The 16772-nt window shown below is 43.0% G+C and overlaps 1 protein-coding gene across 2 annotated transcripts; it reads left to right on the top strand.

Annotated features, from left to right (window-relative positions):
- Positions 1-1153: 1153 nt before the first annotated feature.
- Positions 1154-11007, top strand: LOC137880075 (phosphatidylinositol 3,4,5-trisphosphate 3-phosphatase and dual-specificity protein phosphatase PTEN). 2 transcript variants are annotated; one of them, XM_068721167.1, is made up of 10 exons: positions 1154-1890; positions 5578-5662; positions 5786-5830; positions 5934-5977; positions 6138-6376; positions 6468-6609; positions 8236-8304; positions 8818-8984; positions 9645-9902; positions 10008-11007. In XM_068721167.1, exons 1-10 carry the CDS (start codon positions 1812-1814, stop codon positions 10188-10190), a joined length of 1311 nt encoding a protein of 436 aa, XP_068577268.1. In that variant the 5' UTR covers positions 1154-1811; the 3' UTR covers positions 10191-11007. The 2 variants fall into 2 exon arrangements, with proteins under 2 accessions (XP_068577268.1, XP_068577277.1); XM_068721176.1 differs by lacking the exon at positions 8236-8304.
- Positions 11008-16772: the final 5765 nt, after the last annotated feature.

Genomic DNA, 16772 nt, shown 5'->3' with positions numbered 1-16772 from the left:
GTTTGGCTTTAGCAAGAATGGGCCTCCAGAGCAGGACATAGACACATACAGTGATTTTTGCTGCTGGAGTGGAAATGCATCTGAGCTGCAACTAACGGTTACTTTTGTTGTCGATTAATCTGCCAATTGCTTTTCCAATTAATCACTGAAACAATTTGTTTATAACATGTAAGGAAGACACTTTCCAGAGTTGAAGGTGATGTCTTCACAACAGTCCAAAACCAAAGATAGTCAATATACAATCATTAAGGAATAAGAAAACTAGCAAATGTTTACATTTACGCAATTGGAACATTTTTGGCTCTTAAAATTATATAAATGATTAAATAATCAATAATCAAATTGCTTGCTGATTATTTTCTGTAGCTTGACTAATTGATTATTTGACTAATTGTTCCAGATTTAATTCAAACCACTGAGAATCCCACTTACTTCAGATAAATATTTTTGGTGCATTCAATATTTTTGATTACTTCTTTGTGTTCTTGTAAAGTGTCATTATTATTATTATTATTATTATTATTATTATTATTATTATAGTATTCACTAAAATAATATCATATGAATCTAGGCAATGACTCTATTTGTCATTTTGTTGTGCATAATGTAATTCTTTTTCACTATAAGTGAGCTTCAAGGACAAGAATTAACAATAAAATAACAGACTATGGTCCATGCATTGAACAACGTTAGTATAATTTAGGATTGTTTTGAAGAGATTGTATGAAGATGGCAATATAGGAACTGCAAAGTATACTAATATTCAACTATAAACATAATAAACGTTTTATGGATTGATAAGTTACAAGATATATTTTATACGGCCTGAAATGACAGTTTAAACCGCGAAAAGTGACATTATGTTGGAAACTTCCCTAATTACAGTCACACGTGATCACTTTGACAGAAGGGAGCGTCGCATGCCGACTCACTTTATCCTTCCGCCAGAAGCATGAAATAACTTGACTATTGTGTTTTTCGAGTCTAAAACAATTACTATTGAGAGCAGTTTTTCATCAGCATCAAAAATCAATTGTCGCAACACAATAATTTAATGCTGCATTGGCCGGTTTTATTTAAACGGTAGAACTATATGGAGTAGGCGGAGGGATATTTGTTCTAAAATCCCAGCCTGCTCTACCTTCTTTTTTTCCTTCGGTGGAGGCCATGATGGGAGCCTGAGAGTTCAGCTGGAGCGAAAGGAGCAAGAAAAGAAGATGATTCCTCGGGACGGAACTGTCAAACCAATCTGTGCAGATCTCTGAGCTTTTTGTATAATTTAAATACATTCACGGTGGAGCCTGTCACTTTTCTTCAGATGTGTTCTTGGCAATCAGTCGATGACGATGTTGAATCGTTAGGAGGCTCTTGGATCGAAAGAGGAGGCAGCGTTAGCTATTGTCGCTAGCTGGCTGCTGCTAGCTTAGCTCGTCAGCTAGCGAGCTAGCTGCGTCCGAGCGACTGGAGACGGGTTTACCGGTGAGTCCTCTATAGTCTCGCTGTCTGAACCATCGGCTTGGACCGTGTCTGGCATCTTAAAGGACAACTGCATGTATTTTATTCGGGAGCGTTTGCTAGACGAGTTGCGGGATTGGCAAAGTCGGGCCTGCACGGAGGAGCGGAGCGAGGCCCGTCTTTATGCTCCAGAGGAAGCCTTTCTAATCCCACCGACGGACACCAAGAGCTCTGCTGGCTCGCACGTCTCCGCGAGGACCTGACCCACTGACCTGTGACACACACGACCAGCCGGGTAACACTAGAAGAACTTGTTTTCATCATTTACCCCTAAAAGACTCCTGTCACCTGCTACAATGGCTGCGATTATAAAAGAAATGGTCAGCCGGAACAAAAGGAGATATCAAGAGGATGGGTTCGACCTGGACTTAACATGTATCCTTTCACAGTGTTTTTTTTTTAATTAATTTAATTTCCTCAGCACCCAGATCATTAACCGGTAATGTGTACTATTAGCATTGAGTAGCAGAACCGGACCAATAAACGTCAGTGTGGAGTAACGTGAGGCAGTTAGCTTCCATGCTAACTTAGCTAGCTTCTGCTGTCACCCAGCATGTTTGAAAGATGGTGGATCTGTCAAACCTGCACGGATAAATGTCAGTCGTATTATAGATGTGATAAAAAAACGTCCAAGTGGACATTAGTGTGTGTTTGAGAAAGCGACGTTTACCTAACGTTACATACCAGTCAACCAGCGGTGGACCTAGCTTTGGGTTGTGAAATTGTTAGTGGCAGTAAATCAGGTTTTTAAAATCAGTGTGTGTTTGAAGACGGGTAGGTTAGATGGTGTCTAGTATTTTCTCTGTACGTTTGTACATCTAGATGTTTTACATCCCGTTATATGGTAGGTTTTGGTTTAATAGACTACCATCCCTGCTGTAAGCTCATCTTTCCTTCATCTCGGCTGTGTTCTCTATGGGTGAGTATTCATTGATGGATTTTGACAAAATCTTTTGAAAAATCGAATTAATATTTTTCTTTTTTTAATGGTGATGCAGTCGTTTCCATCTTTAAGGCCCTTCTGCAGGACTCATTTCTAATCTATTACCACTGATGATGATAGTTGACCTGGTTCCTCTGTGCAGTACTGCTGGTACTGAAGCTGGTACTGTTAACACCTGATTTAGTTTACGGGCAACTAAATATGAAATCTAATGTGTGACTGTGCTGAGATTGGATCAAGTTGCACTTGACTTTGTATCAGAATTTCAAGACACGTTCTTTGCCTTTTTTGAGTCCTGAGTTTGATATTTCTGGTTGTAGAGCTGAAACAAGTGGGCAAATAATAGATGAGTTAATTTTGACGTGTTTTAAGGCAAATATTGTCTGCCTCGGGCGTCAAAAATGTGACAATGTGCTGGTGTTCCTAGTGTTATATGAGATTAAATTAAATATCTTTGTTTTGGACCACTGGTCTGATAAAACAAGACATTTGAAGATGTCAGCTTGGGTTCTGGGAAATTGTGATTGGCATTTTTTGACACTTTATAGACCAAACGATTAGAAAATTAAAATGATTAAGTTGTCGCCCTATCTGAATCCGTACGGCATGTAGATGAAACATTCCTTTGTATTTCTGCATATAATTTTCTCTGGTTATCCTCGGTGTTGCATTAACTTGAAAACATTGCTGCATCGCGTTTCTTTTCTTTTGTAGACGAATGGAACCTCGACTCAATGCTAAAGATAACGTTGAGCTGAAGTGTCTGCTGGGATGCTTGTGTCGGATGATGAAACGTGTGCATCACAACATTTTAATCAGATGTTTCTCACCTGTTTTTTTTATGTGGTAAAACTTGTGGCGACACCAAAGCTGCCTCTAGAGATCGGTGCAGGTGTGAAGGGCACATCTTTCTTTTCACTTGAAGTCTCCTTGTTCAGATGTGGGCCCTTTTCTAACCATCCCTTTTATCATTTTTTTTTTTGGCATGGTGTCTAAAAACAATATGGGCTCTCTGCAGTTATGTAATGCAGTATCGCAGTTCTGGGAATTGCCCTTAAAATAGAGTTGCCAGTGATCTTGTATCAGCGTTGCCGTCTGAGTGCTCTCTCTCCCTCTCTTACCCTCTCAACCCACCACCTCTCCTTTGCTCTTTTTTCATCACTACTCCCACTCTAATTCTCCCTCCCTCTGCTTTGCCCCCTTTTCCTCTGCTCTCCTCCTTTCCTTTCCTTTCCTGTCCTCCCCCACCCCCCTCCTCACTCGGCGCTTGCCGGTTCCCACTCTCCCTTTTCCCCCCTTCCTCTTGCTCTCAGCCGTGGATTTGGCGTATGGATAGAGCCGAGGCAGGGCTGGCTTTAAAGAAAAGGCGTGCCCTGAAACGGCAGATTTTTTTTCTTTCCTCTTTTCCCTCTTACTTGGAGCTTCCGTCGGGGGTCCCGTATGTGCGTTTCCTTCCAGCTGCAGAGACAAGCCCCCCCCCAATGCCCTGGGCTGAGGCTCTCCTGGGAGCTCTGGAGCTTTTTAAAAACACTTAGAATAGACTGGGATCACTTTGCCAGTAGGTCCAAGGGTTAGATAGCCCATCAAATAGCATAGGAAAGCTGTGTTTTGGCCCCTGATTAGGTCTTTGAGGCATTAATGGACTGGATAATGGCTCAGTATGTACACAGTATGTCCCGGTAGCTCACTATAAGGAGCTACAGATCAGTAGCTTGGCAGTATGCTAATATAACTGTAGATTTGCTATTGGGCTTGTTGAATTCATGCATCAAGGCCCGTGTTGAGCATACCTTAGCTGCATAAAGCTGTTCCTCTCACAGGGGTTTATTAAAGATTTTGATTTGTTCAGTAAGGTGTGTGTGTGTGTGTGTGTGTGTGTGTGTGTGTGTGTGTTCTTGTATTTGCATGTGCAGGTACTTGTATGTGTGCACACACCAGCTAAGCCAGAGTTTGTCAGATGTCTGTGTCAAATCTTTCTGACCAGTTAAAAAGTGATTTGACTCTGAGAAAAATGAGGTCTGCTCAAAATGAAACGGTCGCATCCAATAAGAAATATTCAGCTTTTTTCTATTTTTTGACACCGTGGCGCAGGAAGTGTAAGTAAAGGTTGCCCTTTTAGTCTGTGGTTGAAGTGTGAAATCCCACAGCTTATGGTGACATGCAGACTTCAGTTTACAGGTAGGCGATGAGGCCTCACAGACACGCGTGCCAACTCAATTATTCTTTTATCTGCAACATGCCACTTTAAAATTGTATGTATGTAGCTGTATAATTGGCCACATTTTCCATCCCAATCGCGCGCTGACATATGGAACCCCGTTTGATGGTATAAGGCAACTTTTAAAGGCAGGTGTAGCACGAGCGAGGTGGTGCTTTCCACTTGTGTCCACGCCGCAAACACAACTGCCTTCCGCTGCATGTGCAAGTCAAAACACAACTGTTTTTTTGTTTGATCAGAAGGTTTTTTTTCTTCTTCTACCCGTGTGTCTTCATGCTGTTGCCTGCGTTCGATCTCTTATAGATATTCAAATGAGTTTTCCGGGCTGAGCTTTGAAAGAGAGATAAGCCGAACATTTGCGATGATCCCGATATAACTTTTGGGCTCTAAAAATAAATGCGGGTCAGAGAGCGGAGACTCTCCTCGTGCAGCCACATGTGGGCCCCGCTTGTGCAGGAGCGCCGTTACTCCTGTCCTCTCTGCCTGCTTCTCACTGTCAAGGCCATCTGTCACAACACACACACACACACACACACACACACACACACACACACACACACACACACACACACACACACACACAGATCAGTGCCCCTCCTCTGTGCTCACATCTATCCATAACTACAGTGACACCCTCATATTGACATTGGCTGTTACTTCTTAACGCTCTGCTGCATGTCTCTACATTCTTGTCACTGTGCTCTGATGGCAACTTTCTCTAAAGATTGTAACGTGTGCTTAATTTTTGGTCTTATTAGATAGCTGTTGAAGGCAGACCTACTTACTCTTCAGGTTAAAGATGTGCCTCGGTAATGCTGCTTTCATGCCTCTTACTTTTCTGAAAAGGTTTGATGTTCACAGTCATGCACAATGTACAGCTCCTTGACCCCAGCCTGAACAGATATCTACCCAAACATCATTGCTATGGGCTTTCCAGCAGAGAGACTCGAAGGCGTGTACAGAAACAATATAGACGATGTAGTGCGGTGAGTTGTGTTGCTTCTGTTATGTCGTCCCAGAAAAGCAATTTATCACACGTTATTTCTGTCTATTCATTTTGCTCTGGCAGTTGATCTCATAAATATACAATGTTCTCTCTTGCAAAACAGGTTTTTGGATTCAAAGCATAAAAACCATTACAAAATCTACAACCTGTAAGTGTTGCACGTTTTGTTTGTACCTGAACTGAGCTTTGTTCACTTAATAACATCCTCTCTCTAACTAACTGCTAACTGGATTCTGTTCTTCCCAATTCAGCTGCGCAGAAAGACACTACGATACTGCCAAATTTAACTGCAGAGGTAGGCTGCTTGATATATTCTATAGATGCTTTCCCTCTTTAAAAAAAGATACGGTGTGACCTAAAAGCCTGATGACACACACGGTTGATAAAGTGTTTACTGTGTGTCCTCTGACCCGTCTGCTCTGTGTCCACGCTTTTCTTCTGGTTGCAATATTCAGTTGCACAGTACCCCTTCGAAGACCACAACCCTCCTCAGCTGGAGCTAATTAAGCCGTTTTGCGAAGACCTGGACCAGTGGCTCAGCGAGGACGACAATCACGTGGCGGCCATCCACTGCAAGGCCGGGAAGGGCCGCACCGGAGTCATGATCTGCGCCTATCTCCTCCACCGCGGCAAGTTCCAGAAGGCCCAAGAAGCGCTCGACTTCTACGGAGAAGTCAGGACAAGGGACAAGAAGGTGGGACGTCAGTCTGAGACCAAATGTCTTCACACAGCAGCTGCTTTTCCAGCTTCAGATCAATTGTAAACATTTGTCCCTGTCGTTGCAGGGAGTAACGATCCCGAGCCAGCGCCGCTACGTCTACTACTACAGCCACCTACTGAAGCACCAGCTGGACTACAAGCCGGTGGCGCTCCTCTTCCACAAAATGGTGTTCGAGACTCTCCCCATGTTCAGCGGGGGCACCTGCAGTGAGTCACGCTTGTGTTCAACTTTCACTCCACACTAGGGCGTAGGCATGCACGCCGCTGTTCAAACGCAGCGAGAGCCTCGGACGTGTTCTGCGCTGTAGGGGCTCACCCACACTGTGGAACAGAACGGGTCATCTACGGTCCTGTGCCGTAGCGTGGCTGAATTAGCTGCAGTGTATTTCTTTTAAAACCCGCTTTCAATCAGATCTCCTCAGTTTGTCACAGTGTACAACAAACTTACAAATTTTAGCCATCTTTTAAAGTATTTGTAGCTTCCTCATGAGGCCTCTGAAGAAGCCAGGTTCTGCTTTCATGTGTCCATTTTCTGCTGTGTAATACCTTTGTGTGCACAGTATTCAGAGGAATTACAATATTCACTGTTTAAATAGAGCAGAGCACTTAGAGTCCGACACAAGGGAAGTGAACTGTGCACGCACACACCCGACAAGTACAGTAAAAAACGCCAGATAAGTTTTATGTGCTTTACATAACCAGGAAGTAACTAAAAGACAGTAAAGCAATTGAATATTCTGGTCGGTGTTTTATTTTTAGTGTTAATAAGTCACTGTAGTGGTGGTTTCAGCCGCTCATGTGAGTATTTACATATCACTGCATGTTTTCTCTGAGCTTGAGTGGTATGACTTTGTTGTAAAATGGTGTGTGTGTGTGTGTGTGTGTGTGTGTGTGTGTGTGTGTGTGTGTGTGTGTGTGTGTGTGTGTGTAAACACTGGAGCTTTTTTGTCCCCCGTGTTCAGTGGCAGAGTGGCACAGACAAAAATGACTAGGAATGTGCTTTATTTAAAAAGTGCGTTGAAACCAAAACTTCAACATCGGTGCTAATTTTATTTCATAATTCAACTGAAGTCATCCCCACAGAGACATTTGTGAGACCTTTGGGTGAAATCCCTCAGCAGATAATGACGCTTTATTTTTTATTGTGCATGTCCGTATTTTCTCAACATGTTAATGCTGTGTTTTACTATCTAAAAGGTTTAATAGTTCTCTATAATGTCTTTATGAGCGGGGGAAGTATGCTGCTGTCCCTCAATCTTGTGCCTCTCTGTATCTGAAGTTCTCCTCTCTTAGCTGTCTGTCAGAAGAATGCGCCGCCCACCTTAATTTCTGTGACTTTTCACCGTAACACCTGACTGTGCTGAACATCCCGACTGTATTGATCTTTCCTCCTAACACTCCCTTTAAAAAAAAGAAAAGAAAAAAAAAGGCCCTATTCTGAGTTTGACGTCGTCATACATGTACTCAAATCAACTTTTTCTAGCCTCTGTTGCGTGCTCACCACAGCAAAAGATGAGCAGCTAGTTTGAAAATTCAGTTAAAAATAACTCCGATGTTGCATATTTCTGTTTTGCTAAACTCAACTCTGATGTTTTGTGGTTGTCAGCGATCTCGAGTTCCCCCTTTCCTCCTTCCCCTTTGTGCATCTCACAATGCGTCAGGTCAAACGATGCACACCTTGTAGCCATGTACTGATTGTTTTTTTTAAGGTAAAACTGTAGATGCACATATCTGTAAATGTTTGTGTGGAGCTCTTGTGTTTGTGACTGCTGTCAGGCCCCTTACGGTCCAGCCACGTCCTGTTTGTAATAATCTCCTTCTTTCTCTCTTAAGGGGACAGTACCTTTAAAAACAGGAGCGAGCCGACCCCTCAGGGCTTCAGGAAAGGGAATTGGCATTGGGGTAAATGAGCCTTTTCATCCATTATTATCATTTCACTCATTTGCTTTTTATATGGCCCCAGAGATCCACCAGGCAGGAGCAGTCTGAGGTAGTCATGTTGCCGAGCAGGATAGGACAAGTTTCTGTGAACACGACCACCACCGGTTGAAATGCTTCTATATGCAACGTGTTGCGCCGGTACAACACCGAACCGTGATCGTTTTTCAGAATAGGGTCGTACTGTATGTCTCTGGCTCCGGGTCTCTTTGGGTGCTACATTTTGTGGTCTTTCCCCTCCTTAATTTGAGCATGTTTCACACTCGTAGGGGAGAGGTGGTGGTGTGCTGTTTCTTTTTTCTTTTCATTTTTTGTCAAACTCATGCAATAACACTGGTATCTTGTCTTGCTTCTTGTCTTGGCACACTCCCTGCTCCCTTACTATCGCTCACTCTTGTGTTTTCTGTCCCTCTTTTCCCTCATAACTCTCTCAATCTTGCCCTCCTCTGGTGCAACGTTGACTCGTTTATTTTGCAGATCCCCAGTTCGTGGTGTACCAGCTGAAGGTGAAGATTCACACGTCAAACCCGGCGCACACGCGCCGCGAGGACAAGCACATGTTTTTCGAATTCCCCCAGCCGCTGCCAGTTTGCGGAGACATCAAAGTGGAGTTCTTCCATAAACAGAATAAGATGATGAAGAAGGTTAGTTGTGTTGGTGTGTGTCTTTTAATTGCAGCTTAATTTAACATGTTTCTGTCATTGAGAGCTTATTTCAGGGTGTCAATAATTATGTTAAGTCTGGCACCATTCTGGGTTTTTATTTTTATGGTGAACAAATCCCATTAAATTAAAAAAAAAACATAAATGTAGTTCTTTTCATTGCAAAAGCCCGGTAAGTGTATTACTTTGTGCCATAGACGTCTTTTGTTGTCCAAAAACTGTTTAAAAACGTCAATTAGCCAAACTATTGAACTGGTTTACATGTTCCTTCATTACCAAGAGCACAGCACTCAAGATTATTTTGAGTCGATCCGTCCTGCTGCATAAATACTGTATTAATCCACAGTTAAGATAAACAAATGCTTTTTTTTTTTTTTACTTGTGTTTGAGTACAATTGCTCAAAACGACAATGGCTGAAAGCTCAGTAATAAAATGAAGTAGAAAAGGCGGAGAACTACAGACAGGGATGGCAAGTTTGAAAGTATTTTGAGGTGGACTAAAACAGTGTTTGTTTAGATTTTGTATTGAGATTTGTTGACAATAAAAATTATAGCCAGCCGTAATGAAAAGTCCCTTTTTGAATCCTCTGCTTCGCCCAGTTTCTCACGACATCTCCTCTCGTCACTTCTTTTGCCCCGTAGGATAAAATGTTTCACTTCTGGGTGAACACCTTCTTCATCCCCGGACCAGAGGAAAGCGGGGACAAGATGGAGAACGGGGCGGTGAACAACGCAGACAGCCAGCCGGGGGTACTGGCACCGGGCCAGCCGCAGAGCGCCGAGTGCCGGGACGGCAGCAGGGAAAGCGACCGGGACTACCTCATCCTGACGCTCACGAAGAACGACTTGGACAAGGCCAACAAAGACAAAGCTAACCGCTACTTCTCGCCAAACTTCAAGGTAAGGATTTCATTTAAGTCTGTCAAAGAGCAATGATTAAGACTTGTTTACGAGGTTTTTTTTTTATTGCACAGACTGAAGTTAGTTTCTGATTTGCAATTCCAGGTGAATTTGTATTTTACGAAAACCGTGGAGGATTCGAATTCTGAGGCAAGCACTTCGACATCCGTCACCCCGGACGTTAGCGACAATGAGCCAGACCATTATCGATACTCTGACACCACTGACTCTGATCCGGAAAATGAACCTTTTGATGAAGAGCAGCACACGCAAATCACAAAAGTGTGAACTCTTTTTAAAACAGGAAAAGAAGAAATTATACACCAGAAAAAAAAGGATAAAACTTGAATATAAACTCAAAAGAAGAACCTTTTGTCCCTTCCCTCCCCCAGACGGCAATAGAATATCATCATGTCAAATGCCAATTTTAGGGAAAAAAAGATAAATATCCTGACCAATATATTGTTTTTTTTATTTTTCTTTTTTTCTTTGGCACGGCCATGTACCATGTGCAAGGTATTGACACTGTTGCCCCATGGGAAAAGGTGCTGTAGCTATAAACATGTGTTTATATATATCTATATACATACGTCTATGTATATACATATATACATGCATATATAAAAACTTTTTTTGTGTCAAAGACAATGGAAACCACAATCAGGAGACGGGAGTTGAAGTGTGGGAGAAGAATGATATACTAGGACTATGCTGCTCCTTCTCCTGTCTAAATAAACCAAGGCCAGTGCTGCAGTCACTTTGTTTCACTCCCTCTCTTCTCCCCCCCCTCCTCCCTCCTTCTCCTCTCATCTTTTACTCTCCCTCCCCTCCATCTTATCCTCCTTCCTATCCTCCTTTACTGTGAATGCTTCTTGTGCTCTTTGCAGGCTGTCTCACGTGACTTTTGGTCTTTGTGCAGTGCAAACTGCATGCGGGCAGTGGGTTTGGGGTGGGCGGGGTTATGAAGAGGCTGTGATGATGTCTAAAGCATTGCCATTCCTGTCCCCACTGTGTATACGTTTAAATTATGCAGAACAAGGCATCCCATGTAATTGTTAATGTTTTTTTTTATCCTAAGATAATAAAAATATAATACACAAAACAGCAGGGAGACAAGTGTTTGCAATAATGTCGACACTACATTTAAAGGACAATGGTGATTTGCATGTATTTGGAATTGGCGTCCATCCCTAATAAATGTATGCAATGTTGTCTTTTCTTAAAGAAACCAGCCTTGAGATGTGTCTTCTGCGTGGGGTTTCCCCGGTGCTTTGAGTCATACTCAGAAAATTACATCAGAGGTTTATGTAATATTCTCCCTTTTGCTGTTCGCAGTTAATGGAAATCATGCAGAACGAAAATGTATTCTGCAACAAGCAGTTGAGTCTAAAGCGAAGCTAAAGCAGTCTTTAACTAGGCGGCATTTCAAGTCAGGATTTTAAACAGCCAGCTGAAAACCTGAACTCTGGGCGTGTGAGAGGTAAAGGAAAATGTGCACACAAGCGCTGCACTTGATAAGGAAAATGCTGTAAAGCAGGTTGTCGTTGCAGCTGCTGGAGCCGCGGTAACAGTAACTTCCTGCTTTAAAGGTCAGCGCTGCAAATAGCGGGTGGGACTTGAGGTAGGGAAGTGATGGAAGGACCATTATTAAAAGCTCACTTCAAACAAATACGTGACTCAACGAGGGTGCTGAGCATCTACAGTCTATTGAGGTGTTGATTATCATAGCAACAGGTTGAGGTTCAGACTCGACTGCTAACTGAAGTTGAATCTTTGTTTTTTGCTATGGTTTTGCAAAGTAACATTTCCATTTCCTGACCTCTTGACACAAACGTTAATGAGCTAAAAGCCACCCGACCTCATACCGAACCACCAGTGCTGCGAGCGAGAGTGGCTGCTGCTGCTGCTGCTGCTGCTGCTGGTTAATCAAGGCGTTCTCCACATGAAATGAGCAGAGGAAGGAACAAGGCTCCCAGCCCGGGAGGGAGGAGCGCAAGGCCTCGGGTATAGACGGAGCCCCAAATGAAAGAGTAACAGGATTAACGACCATGTCGCTGTGATAGGAGAGCAGAGAGTGGCAAGACCCCGGCTAAAGCATAGCCCAAAGTCTCCTGATAATAAAATAAAGTATGAATTAAACGTACATATATTTATATATGAAATGTTCCACCCCTAGAGGCAGGCAGTCACATAATCCCCTTCTGCTCTATTAAGACTTGGTCCTCGGCTCCTTCGCGTTGATAGAGACATCAAAGCCAAAACCAGTGCAGCGTCAAATGAGACGGGCGGCAGTCGCAGGGGCCCGACTGTAATTGGCTGAGCCGAGGAGGAGGGAGAGACTCCGGTAGATTAATAATGAATGGTGCTGTGCTGGGTCGAGAGAGACGTCTCGGCTCTCCACAGGCAGGCGAGACTGAAGATGGGCTGACTTCAGTGGAGCTCAAGAGTCCACATCTTTAGCCTTTGATTGCCCTCCTCATCACACACACACACACACACACACACACACACACAGACACGGCAGCATCTGAAATATTAATCTAATCAATATACTGCTTCATTTGTATGTCTTGAGCGCTGGCTCCTCTGAAAGTTTTTTGGGGGTTTTCTGCATCAGCCACCTCTCTTGAGATGAGGCAAAAATGTGGAGATATGAATATTTACTTCATGTGGGTCAGATATGACACATCATCCAGCCAAATAAACATGTGATACTCTACTTTATGGTATGACATGAAAAGAAACACAGCAAAATAATAGGAAATTCTATTTACAGTCTGTTGGTCTACTTCTCCCACCAAGCCTATCCGTTTTGGACGCCCGTTTAAAGAAGATAGACAGAAAGAAGTTAGACATGATATAAACGTTTCATTCTACATCTATTGAACTTACGAGATAGCCTACGAGGTCTAGATCTAGGTCCTACTAGAGATAAGTCAACATTCGGAGATGGGTCAAAGCTGTGAGAGACTATAGGTGTTGTACAACAGCATCTAAAGTGGTGAATAGTTGTGACAAATGCAACTCATTCATTTAATGAAACTAATCCGTGCAAAATGCTCACGTCAAGTTCAACTTTGTCAAAGACCGAAGAGGCAAAATGGAGGAAGCTATATGTAGCATATTAGCTGTGTTGCACCATTCACTTTTATTCAACCTTCCCCTGACAGAGTGTGAAGTACTCAACAAAGGATGGAGAGTTGTTTTATTGCTGTTCTGACCCCTCGATAACTTCTTTCTGAAAACGACATGACGCCTATGTTTTATTGAGAGGAGTCAGTGGTGCATCTTTTGAATGAACCCTGTAAACTTTTTGTCCAGTTGGCGTCAACCCTGTATTTTCCCTCTTCAATGACCGTTTCATTGAACAAAAATTGTGTCCATTGGTGATCAAAAATGCCAGAAGGGGAGTAAACAGATCAGTAGAGAGGAAATAGAGAGAATCTCCAGGAGCTACTGCACGCAAACCCGGCTGGGTGGCAAGTTAGCAATTAGCTCGCCACAGCTAACAGCAGTTCACCAACGAGCTCTGTGACAGTCGCAATGTTTCAAGAACCACATATTTAGCAAAGATGTACAGATTCATTTGTATTGTTCCACTGTCTGGTTGGTGGTTGTTTGGTTATGGCTTAGTATCTCATAATATTGTTTTACCGTTAGCATTTATCTTGTTATATTATGTATAACTTTTCACATTTTATTTTGTTTTGTTTTCTGGCCTTCCAGAGCGCATGCATCAAACTACAGTGAAAAGAAGAAGAAGAAAAAAAAAAAAAAAGCACACCAAAATATTGAGATTTAAGCTTAGAATTATGACCAAATGAGGGGGTGGGGGAGAGTGTGTGTGTGTGTGAGTGTATGGGGGGGGGGGGGTGTCAGTCTGGCCTACAAAGACAAGATAAGCCCAAGCTGGTAACCCCATTTCCCTTCCATCTGTTGGTAGCAGTTCAGTTGTCGAGCATGGTTGCAGTCACCCGGACCTGGCAACCCATCCCCCAAGCCCTCTTTCTCTGGCTGACTGCACAGCTGTGTTGCGTTTGGATTAGGCCAAGAATAAAACAGGAAGTAGAAATTAAACAAAAGCTTAAACACACACAGAGAGAGAGAAACACACTCACACACACAGGCAGTGTAAGTTACCAAAGACTCGGCAGCAGCAACAGCAGCACCACGAGTGACGGCCAGTGGAAAAAGTGCACACACCCACACACACACATACGCAAAACCATCGCACATACACAAATATACTAGAGCATGAACAAAGTCGTATTCTGCCTCCCACAGACTCACATAAGCCCAGGCAGGACCACAGGCGTATCATTTCTCTGTGCCCACACTCGTGCTCACACATGTGGTCTTTTTACATGCTAAGTGCGTCTCTGCCTCTCCTCCCCTCTTCACGGTGGTCTGAGGAAAACTAGCAAACACGCTCAATCAGTGTTGGAGCAGGCCAGCGTAACGTTGCAGATATGGGAGACACAAATGTCTATGAATGAGATGAAGACAACATAAACTCTGATTACCAAGCGAGCATCGACGTCCGGGGATGTAGAAACATTAATTTCTTGCAGTTTTTTTAATTAGTCCACTACATTAAAGCTGGAATCCCATCCAGCGCTTCTCTGAAGACGATGAAGACGAATATTAAAACAATCACCACTTTCATCAGCACATTATTAAACACATATTGTAGTTCTTGATTAATCTCTTTAGGTCAAACTTTATGAAAAACCTTATGGTCAAAAGCAGCAGGAGACTCATTGTCACAAACACTAAAAAGAATATATTAGGTGTTGGATGTTATCGCTCTGCTGTCCTTGTTTAACATTTTAGCTTTTTAAAGTGTCATTATCTTATCTGCTGTGAACTTGCTTCAACTTTTAGCGAGACCTCTGAGTGTTTTTTTTTCTTCTTTTTGTGTGAATGCACACAGGAACTATAGTGAATGAGGAAGTGGAATTGGTAAGAAGAAGAACATGTTTGGAAACAAGTAGCTGTTCACACGCATGAAGCAACAGTTGAGCTGGCAAGGTGCACTTTAATGGAATATCCATTAAAGTGCTTCTCGTTGGACCAACTGTTAATGAATTTACGGTAAATGTTTTCAGATGTTATTTTTACTGTCAAGACCTGAGTCAACTAATGAATCACACCAGCTCTGTTTTGTCAGTGTGTGTGTGTGTGTGTGTGTGTGTGTGTGTGTGTGTGTGTGCGTGTGTGTGTTTTTGTTGACATGGATATGCCAGCATGCTTGTCAGTCTCTGTGTGTTTATGTGCGTCTTCATGAATAAGAGAAGCACATGGAAACACTTACTGTATTGCTGTCGCTGCTGACCCCACCCCTTCCTCAACACACACACACACACACACACACACACACACACACACACACACACACACACACACACACACACACACACATACACACTGCTTATTCTATGTGATCAATGCAGAGCACATATGTGTCCATTGTACTGAAAAACCCTCAACATGCAGAGCCAGAGGCAAGAAAACACAGAGAGAAGTGTATCAGCTATACCTACATACATACATCCAGCTCACATGCACACACACACATTTCTACAACAGGAACTTGCATTGTGTTTAGGAAACCCAGTAGTGAAAAGTGCTTTTGCTGCAGGGCTTTTATGTACATCTGTGTGTGAAAATGTTAGTTCATACGAACTTACGAGTCAGTGTGCTCATCAGACTTTACTTTGACAGGCTTTGTTCTCCACCTGACTTTTACCCTGAAATCTTAGAGCCGGCATAATCCTTCCCCTGAGCCTCCTCCTACTCCTCCACGCTCTCTTCCCTCTCTCCATCTAGTGTCACCGTGAGGGTAATATGAGGCATATGTGCTGCTGATGACAGTCTCTAATCCTCACGCCTATGACTGATAGTTACCCGCGCGCTCCTCATCCCCATCTCATCCTCATACACCGAGAACAAGGGAGGGAGACACCAGCGTGTCGGCTGATACTCTGCTCAGCCTCCGAGTTCCCCTCCGCTCTCATTCTCTCCCAGCTGAGAGTCATTATCTGAAATGACTGATGTGAGAGCGGCTGATGGACAAGACCGATATTAGTGTTTGGGGCTGGAGAGTGAAAGTCAGAAAATGGCCTTGAAGACTTTCAGAAGTTTCAGAGAAGAGGAATGGCTTCAGGGTTTTACAGCTTGTGAGATGAGGTTCATTTTTTAAGTGACTCTCATTTGGTCACCGTTAGCCAATAATGCATCAAGAGACCTTTCTGCAGTTTAGGTCTTCCCGTGGGTTAAAGTTAGCCTTTGTGCAACGGAAACAGACTTAGCAAACATCAGATCTGTGCGGAGCGATGTGGAGACTGTATCTCTCCTTAAATGAAATAAACATAAATACCATGTTTCCATCAAGTTTTCTACATGCTTTCCCATGTAGTGACTATTGACTATTTCTTGGCAGGACACAGTGACTTCCTAAAGTCTTCAGTGGTTGCCTGGAAACCACACAAGGAAAACAAGACTGATTTTGTTTAACCTTTGGACAAAGCCAGGCTAGCTTTATGCTAAACTAATAAGCATATTTCCCAAAATGTCAAACTATTCCTTTAAACATGTGGCGAGGAAAAGAAAAGGTTTAAACCACTAAACAATGGTCGACCCACTGGATACAGTTGCCCAGATAGTATGTCGGTTTCCTCTTAGATTAAAGATATTGAACGTTGTGAATTTTGTGCAAGCCAAAACGTCTCTTTGTCTAATCTATTCAGTACACTACAGCAACAGTACGCTATGCATTCATTAAAACCTTCCTTCCTGTCTGCAGACGTTTATGGGTAAAGCTATTTTTTTCACCATATTGGCCGATACCCCTAGAGAAGCAGTGTGCAA

This window comes from Cebidichthys violaceus, unplaced genomic scaffold (assembly GCF_023349555.1).
Source record: "Cebidichthys violaceus isolate CVI_PGR_0920_01 unplaced genomic scaffold, fCebVio1.0.p SCAF_10, whole genome shotgun sequence".
NCBI lineage: Eukaryota > Metazoa > Chordata > Actinopteri > Perciformes > Stichaeidae > Cebidichthys > Cebidichthys violaceus.
This window is presented reverse-complemented; position numbering and strand designations above follow the sequence as displayed.

Excerpts from the sequence above, each read along its gene's own strand:
- LOC137880075 (XM_068721167.1), top strand. The coding sequence starts at position 1,812 with ATGGCTGCGATTATAAAAGAAATGGTCAGCCGGAACAAAAGGAGATAT. Across the intron at positions 5,663-5,785 it reads AATATAGACGATGTAGTGCG|GTTTTTGGATTCAAAGCATA; the intron begins GTGAGTTGTGTT and ends CTTGCAAAACAG. Across the intron at positions 8,985-9,644 it reads AGAATAAGATGATGAAGAAG|GATAAAATGTTTCACTTCTG; the intron begins GTTAGTTGTGTT and ends TTTGCCCCGTAG.